This window comes from Drosophila navojoa, chromosome 2, assembly GCF_054131105.1.
Source record: "Drosophila navojoa isolate 15081-1374.11 chromosome 2, UAZ_NAV_1.0, whole genome shotgun sequence".
In the NCBI taxonomy this organism is placed as follows: Eukaryota; Metazoa; Arthropoda; class Insecta; order Diptera; family Drosophilidae; genus Drosophila; species Drosophila navojoa.
The window spans coordinates 19,954,782-19,963,196 of record NC_142890.1 but is presented as its reverse complement, the minus strand read 5'-3'; the positions used below and the strand labels follow the sequence as shown (position 1 = coordinate 19,963,196).

Sequence of the window (8,415 nt, the reverse complement as noted above, 5' to 3'; positions counted from 1 at the left end):
ATCGCACTGCCACTGGTACATTCAATCCAAGTCCTAGTCCTGTAACAAGTTCTCGTTCGAGTCACGGAAACGGACGACATGTGGAGCACGTTACGAGTTCCTGCTATGGTCTGCCAAGTCCGCAGTCAGGGGCTCTCCTCTGTGTGCTGACCTACATATGCATCTGAAACACCCCAACCCCAGTCTCTCAGTGTGTGTGTGTGTGTGTGTGTGTGTGTGTGTGTTTGTGTGTGTGTGTGTGAGTGTCTGTCCGTTGCTTTTTCTAATTCATGTCCCCTGCACTCGATCACCATAGGAGCAGAAACAAAAGCTGAACGCCCATCACACTCCTCTGCTGGCACTTTGTCCGCTTGTTAAGTTGATTTTTTGTGCCGGGCGGATGCTGCACGTGTGGCACGGGCCACGCTGCTCACTCCCAGCACTTGTGACAAGCATTTCCGGTTTAATTGATTTTGCCGCAAAATGTGAAATGTGTCGAAAACGAGCTGCCCGACGAACAAGCTCAGCTGGGCCACCCACTCTCCCAATCCAGGATCCTGCCAGGGGTCTTGCACTTACAAATAATTCGCATGTCTAAGCAGCAGCTGGAGCACCGGGTGAGCAAATGTGAGCAACGCCCGGGCTGACGGATTGCTGTGTGATTGGAGCTGCTCTCTGTAAATAAATATTGGCCAAATCAAAGACTGATTGAAAGGGCCAGATGAGCTACCTATCTTGGCTTATAATGAATGTCATTGGCTACCAGCGGTCGGGGACTGCCAATGTTGCAAGCTCTGCAATTGCCACAACAAATTTTCGAAATGCTAAAGAGCTAATTGATCTAAAGGGATAAAATTCCCTCAATGAAGCTTGAACAGCAACGTGCTTTCAGTTTACCCTGTAGGAATGGATAGAAATTTGAATTTTAAAATAATTTTTAAAAATTAAAAATATATTTTAAAAATATAAGTCTTGTATATATGTGAAATATGTAAATTAAAATGCATTTTATTTATATACTTGTGAAATATGAAGTTTACATTTTATTAATATTAATTATTTATATATATATGTGTTTTCCAATTTTACATTTGAAAGTGTAAAACGCTTAATACTCTAAGCTACTAAACTAATTTCGATTTTCACAATCACAATACATGTACGTGTTTTAATATAGACCAGTGTGTGTAGTATGTATGAGCATGGGCATAAGTAGTTGATTGATTGGGCGTAAGAGGATGAGTGAAGCTGGTATGGAACCTTAAGAGTAAAAGGCACAACTTTCCATGAATATGTGACATCCGGAACCTTAATTTAAGTCTATGTTTATGTCGAATAATTAGCGTGACTAACACATTGTACAAGAGACATACACTCGCTAGACTAATGGACGACTAAGAGCTACCCTTACGACCTAGTAAAATCATGGGCAATCGCACGGGGCGCCGCCGCGGTGGCTCTAGCCCTTCTTGAACTTGAGCAGCAGAATGGTGAGCACCAGGAAGACGAGCACCCAGGACGAGATGGAAATGAAGCCATTGTAGACAGCGGGATTGTCCATGCCCCAGCCGCGTTGCAGTATCGAGCGCATCGACTCCGTGGGCTTTGTCAGCGGCAGGAAGGCGGTCACAAACTGAAGCAGCGGATACATGCCCTCGATGGGCCAAATAATGCCGCACAGCATCACAATGGGCAGGAACGAGCCCATCGCCACGTATGTGGCCGTGCGCTCCGTGTCCACGGCGCAGGCGATGACAAAGCCAAAGCTCATGCCGCAGAGGCCGTTGAGTATGCACAGCGCCACCACCAGCCAGATGTCGCCCACCAGCGTCAGCTCAAAGAAGTAGAAGCTGACAATCAGCACGAACACAGTCTGACTGAGCATCACCGTGAACTGCGTGACAACCTGCGACAGCAAAATCTCTGGTCCCGTTATGCCAGCCACCAGGCAGCGCTCCAGCATGCCCTCGTTGCGCTCAATTAGCATCGCGCCCGATGTGATGGCCACCGACAGAAAGAATATGATGGTCAGTATGACGCCCGGGGCCGCAAAGTCCGTGAAGTTTGGATTCCGATCGCCGTAGATGGGCTGCGCCCAGTGCACGGGCACAGTTCCCAGCTTCGGATTCACATCGCACTCACTCAGCATGTCCTCCAAAAAGTTGAAGAACGTGTACTGCAGGTCGCGATAGAGGAGTGTTGATATTTGCTGATCTGCGATTGAAAGGGAGAAAGCAATGTTAAATTAATTTTCAATTTGTAAACAGCAGGCGAATATCCAAAGCTAAACTAAAAATCAACTAAAAAGATAACTTTAAAAACTTTTAGTTAACTCGTAGAAACGTTTTCTAGTTTAATTTTGACACTAATAAGCATAAATCATTCATCGCTGTCGAATTGGCAAAAACTTTGTTAATTAATTTTGAAATGCCTTCGAATGGTTTAAGAGAAATGTTTGCAAATTAATAAACTTACTGGACCAATCCATGCGCACGCCCAAGTCGGAGGCATCCACCGTGGCCTCGTCAGCATAGCGTCCATCCTCGACACGTTGGACCAGAGAATCCGTGTAGTTGGGCTGCATGACGAGGGCGGCCCAGGCGTGGCCGCGACGCACCTCTTCGTAGGCGGCCTCATCGTCGCTGACGTATTTCTGTGGGAGATCAGACAACGAGTTTATGAATAATATGCCAGCAGTCAGTCAACAGTCAACAATTAGCCGGAAAAATCAATGCAACTGCGCAACAAGGGATGGGTGTCTATCAATATGGTTGTTGTTGTTGTTGTTGTATTGCAATTAAAAGCCCGCGTCGTGTCAATAATTCTTGAGCAACGCATGTCAGAGTCGTCTATATAACTATGGGCACTTTCCCGGTGCGTCTAATGCGGGGCGGCTCCCGCTTTGTTATGGCTGACAGTTACAGTCTAACTGTTAGCAACTGTAACTGTAGCTGTAGCTGTAGCTGAGCGAGTGTAACAGTATCCCGCTTCATTTCCTGTCGCACTGCGTGCTGCACGTTGTTGCGCGCACAATAAAAGTAACTCCGCGTAATTAATGTGCGTACTTTGCGACAAGCGATAAATTCTGTAAACAGCAGCAACAAAGGAGCGCAGATCCTTAAGGCAGCGCCGCGGCACAAAATGCGTTGCCTACTTTTGTGCGTTGCGCCCCTTTTCCATTTTTCCTTTTGCCTTTTGCCAGCGAGCGTTATTGTTGCCGTTGTCAACAATATGTTTATGTTATCTTTTACAATTTCATTCCGTTGATCTTTTTTTCTTTGTTGTACTCAGCCTCTGTGCCGCGTACAACAAAAAGTAAATAATGAAGTGTATGCAGAGAGTAAAGCTGTTTCAGAAATTTACGCCCCGCATATCCTTGAGCCTAAGCCAGTGCCAGTGCCAGTGCTTGTGAGCGCTCCTACATTGATTATGTTGGTCCGGGCAACTTTCAGGGCCGCAACTTTGCCTAAAGTTTTGGCAGCCACTTATGTACATGGAATAACCCACAGACAGCAGCAGCGGCTAGGACAACACCAATAAATACTGGCACATGTATTGGCATTTGTATTGGGGCTAAGCTTTAGCAATCTTGTGGCTTCTATTTAAACCGAGACAGGGAGACTGGAACAATGGGCGTGAAATTTACGGAATTACTACACTAATGTTTGGACAAATGAAGTCATTTACACTCACACACACACACACACACACACACACATACGTATTTAGTTATGAGCACATCTTGAGGGCATGCCTGTGGTTATACAGCTGAACACGTCGATAAGCTCCATTAAATTTAATGCTTAATCGAACTAACTGGCCCAAAACTTGGCCTACATAATTTTAGTAAATTTATAGTATTTACTGTCAGGTCGAATGGAGATGTCAATTGAATGATTTCGGCATCTAATTGCGGGACATCACAGATAACAGCTCAATCGATAGATGTGAGCACTTCGAAGCTAGTGATTATCCTCAGTTAATACATAGCTCAAGGGCTGGCCGAAAAAAGAGATATATAACAATCAAACTGAGGACATTTAATTTATGCGCAACAAACTCAATCAGGGAGCCGAGAGTTGTCGCAACAAGAGGCAATCAATTTAGCAGAGTTGACAACTTTTATGCTTTGGCTGAACCCTAAGATCAACATTGTTTATGACAAACTTGAGCCACAAACTATGCGCAAATGAACTCAACTTGGACGGCAAATGAGATGGGGGCAAGGCAAGCTAGGCGAACAGCTTCTGCTTTCCGAATAGACCAAGTTGCAGCCCTACGCAAATGAGTTGGAGACAGAAGCAGGTGAAAAGTTTGTGGCAAAGCTATGGAATTTTTGCTTACACTTCATTTTTTGTTTGCTTATTTTCTGTCCATAAAATAAAGCCGCATAGAGAAGGTGCTTCACTTTAAGCCAAAGCTTGTCGCTAATCAAGTGCACACAATAAACTCGCTGCACTTTGCCCCAGCTCCAGCTCCAGCTCCGGCTCCGGCTCCGGCTCTAGACCCGCCACAAACGCCGTCTAATGAGCAGCGTTGTCACGCCTAATGAACTTTTAATTAAAAGCCACAGCGACAACAACAATTGGAGCCCCGCCCACAATACGTTGTGCAATTTTCGACATAAATTAAAAGCCAAAAGTGCCAACGGGGCTGTTAAGGGGCCGCCTTTGACTCGGGCGCGGCGCCCCGGGTTGTGGCAAAAGGGTCGCCTCTCAGATAATACGGGGACGGGCCACTGCCTTTGATCTAGACAAGCCACAAAGCAAGCGGAGACTTAGTAAAATATTAAAGAGAAAAATATAAATAATATTTTTTTTTTTTTCTTTTAGTGGAAAGAGCCACCAGAAGCCGCTACTGTCTGTCTACTGTGTCTGCTTGAAAAGTGGGGAAAAAAAAGGGAACGTGGCCAACTATTGAAAGGCTGTCAATACGCGGGCAACGGCAGCAGCAGCAAGAAATTCAAATTTCAAATGCCAAAGGCAGTCGCAGGGCTGCAGGCGCCGAGGGGTAAACGGCATTGCGTGGGTATTGTTGCTGTTGTTGTGGTTGTTGTTGCTGCTGGCCACGTGCTGATGGCTGCTTGATATGCTGTTCATTGAGCAAAATTAACTTTTGGGTTCGCCAACAACAAGGTGAGGGAGACACAATGAGCAGGACCCAGACAAAAAAAAAAGAAAAGGCGCAGCCAGTTTTTGGGACCAACAGCAGATGCGCTATGGAGATACGCCAGTCGTGTATTCGTATTTTATTCTATTTTTTATCTTAGCTGAAATTTGAACAAATTAAGAGTGATAAGGGGACGTTGGCGGTTGACCGGGCTTTTCAATATTCCAGCCTAAATAAAAGTTTTCGCATCCAGCCTGACTTTGCAAATTGGCAGTTGGCAGCGTGCGGCTTTTTGTTGCTGCTGCAGCTCGGTTGCCTTGTTTTTATTGTTATTACAATAATTTTGTTCTTTTTCCTTCTAGGAAAAACACTAAATTTGTAGCTACTGTCGAAACAGGTCGTGCCTCGGGCTCTCAATTTACTTCTCTGCGGTCAAACTTTACTATTGATGTTGCAGCAAAGTTTATTCGCTAATCTTGATTGATTTCCTTAGATGCCAGGTAATTAATTATTAATTAGCAATTATCAAAGACTGCGCAGGCAACTGAAGTCTTTAAATAAATCGAAAATGAATGAGTATGACTTTTAAAAAATATAAATAGTCTATTACGGCCACACTCTCACAAGTCTAGCAAGCCTAGTTTAACTTTTTGTATTGAAAAGCTTCGATGTCTTCCAAATTAACGCAAGACGAAGGCATTGTTGTTGTTGAAGCGTAATTTGCAATAAATTGCCAGGAGGGGCAGTTCTTTTGCACTGGGGCTGGCTTTCAACTACTACTTTCGCCCTACAGCCAGTAAATTTATTGATGATCTCGACCAGCCAGCCGACTGCCCAACTGGCCGAGTGGCCAACTGCCATAGTGCCATACAGTCAGCCTGTTGTTGCTGTTGCCAAAGATAAGCAGCTGTAATTTGTGTGCGCCAACACCAAAGGCAGCAACAACAACAACAACAACAACAACAACAACAACAACAGCAGCAGCAGCAGCCAAGACGGTGCCAACTCCAAAGGGGGAATCTGGATATGGCTCTGGGAGTCAGGCACTTGATTTAGGAGTCCGGCAACACGAGCCAGGGGCGGACAGGCGCAGTGTGCAGTAGATTGAGGAGCATGCACACGGCGGCTGACCAGCTTTGCTGTCCACACAAATTGAAATAAATTACACGAATGGCCGGCAGGGTCGAACCATCGTCTCGACGTCCTTCAATAAGCAATAGCAATAGCAACAGCAGCAGCAGCAGCAGCAAGAAGATTGTAACATGAGTGGTTATTGTACTTGTGGCCCGGCTCGCATTGCACAATTTAAGCAGAAGCCAGCAACGAGAGCATCTGTCCTGCCCTGCCCTTCCCTGTCCTGCCTTCCCACTGTGTGGGCCCCAGGGTAATTTGCATGGCATGTACTCACCACAACCATGCTCTTGTTCTTGACCAGCATATCGAGATAACGGCAGCTGAGCATGGTCCGATTGCATCCGGTGTGCACTGGACAGAATTGTTGCATAATCATTTCCTCGGTCATCTCGTGATTCGCCACGGCCACTCTGAGGCCGGTGGGATCATGGCCAATCGCATAGCAGAACAGCAATATCTGCACCACCGGCAGACCCACGATGAACAGCATTATTCTGGAGGCGAATCAGTTAGTTAGTTAGTCAGTCACATGGTCAAGCTGATTTGCCGGCCAATTACTTACCCTACGTTGCGCATCATCCATAAAAAGTTTTTCCAGATGAGCGCGTGCAGATGATGCGACTGCATCACATGCAAATTGTACCAGAACGACGTTTTCATCTCCTCCACTGGCGGCAGCGGCGGTGCAGCGGGCGCTGTGCTGCTGATGGGATCACGGGCGGCCGATGTCATGGATATATTATCGCCGAACTCGCCTGAGATCTCCGCGGCATGCTGCTCATCGGACATGTCCAGCGCCGGATTCGAAATGGCCGGCACCGTCACCTGCTCCACAATCTCCTGTGCGATGGATGAGCGCCGGCGCTTGCCCATGTTCTGCATGACGGAGAGCTTGAGGAACACATCCTCCAGCGAGTCGGCGTTGTACTGTTGGCGCAGGTAGTCGGGCGACTCCTCGGCAAGCATTTTGCCGCCGCGCAGCAAACCAATCTGCAAGGACAACAATTGTCGAGTTAAATTGATTCAAATTTGAGGGAGAAGTGTCGCCAAGTAAATTCAACTTTTGACTTTGACAGCGAATCGTAGATTCCGCCCTCGCCCAGCACGCCCTGCGCTCCCTGCCCGAGGCACGCTTCAGGTTGAGCTGTGCATTGTCAATTCCTGGCTTGTTTGGGCAAAAAGTTTTTTGTGTGCGCACAATGGCAGAATTATGCACATCCTGTTGTTATTGTTGTAGTTGTTGTTGTTGAAAAGTTTTATTGACTGTCCTTTGGCGGCGCCCCCCTCGTGCTACTGGCAGCTAATCCGCCCGCCACTTTGTCACAACGTGCGGAAATTAAGTTAATTGATTTCTGTGTCGTACATGACCAGGCATACAGAGCAACATATTAGGCCAGCTCAGGATGTTGTTCCAGCACACAGACTGGCTGAACGCCCTCAGTTTGGCCGTCAAAGTTTGCCTCCTTTATAAAACTTGGCCAACATCTTCATGGCCAACTGCTGGCTCATCAATTCTTGTGCTCTGGATGGCTTCATTAGGCATGCACATGAGTGGATACAGCGCTAGTTCCAGCTCCTGCACATGGAGATTTCATGTGAAATATGCTACACACACACACTCATGCACGCACACACGCACGCACGCAAAGGCTAATTCACACACACACGAACAAACTGTAGCTAGTTAGAAAAGTTTTGCTGCTTGATTTGATTCTATCCTCAGTCTTTCGGAAATCGGTTGTTTCCTCCGGCCTGCCCATCGGCTGTTGTATTTGGTAATTCGTCTATGGAGCGACCAATTAACTTCCTAATTGAATGCCGATGCAGAGGCGAGGCACCAACTCTACGACGTCCGCCCGGCCCCGGCAATTGCACTTTTATGGCCCTCGATGTGATCAGCATTTAATATAGGTCTGAATTCCACATGCCATAAATAATTCCCTTCATATTTTTTGCCCCAGCAGCGGCTAATATTATCTTTCCTCGAAATTTTATATACACTCATATTGAGAATGTTGAATGAACATAAAGTATGTAAGATTTATGTAAGCATATGTAGCTAATAAAATGGGAAAACTCTTTTTATACATTCTCCTATCTGCTATTGAGAGAGAGAGAGAGTGAGAGAGCGTGAGAGAGAGAGAGAGAGTGAGAAATACAGGGAGAGCGAGAGAGAGAGAGAGAGAGATAGAC

General features: G+C 46.3%; 1 protein-coding gene across 2 annotated transcripts in view; it reads right to left on the bottom strand.

The window, feature by feature from the left end:
• Window positions 1-985: 985 nt before the first annotated feature.
• Window positions 986-8,415, bottom strand: part of osy (ABC transporter oskyddad) — a 48,579-nt gene continuing 41,149 nt past the window's right edge. For both annotated transcript variants that reach the window (XM_018113515.3, XM_018113514.3), the window contains 4 exons: window positions 6,785-7,212; window positions 6,497-6,716; window positions 2,455-2,632; window positions 986-2,193 (listed from right to left, as the gene is read on the bottom strand). In XM_018113515.3, coding sequence (XP_017969004.1) covers window positions 1,439-2,193; window positions 2,455-2,632; window positions 6,497-6,716; window positions 6,785-7,212 — 1,581 coding nt within the window. In that variant the 3' untranslated portion in view covers window positions 986-1,438. The remainder of the gene's footprint in view (window positions 2,194-2,454; window positions 2,633-6,496; window positions 6,717-6,784; window positions 7,213-8,415) is intronic.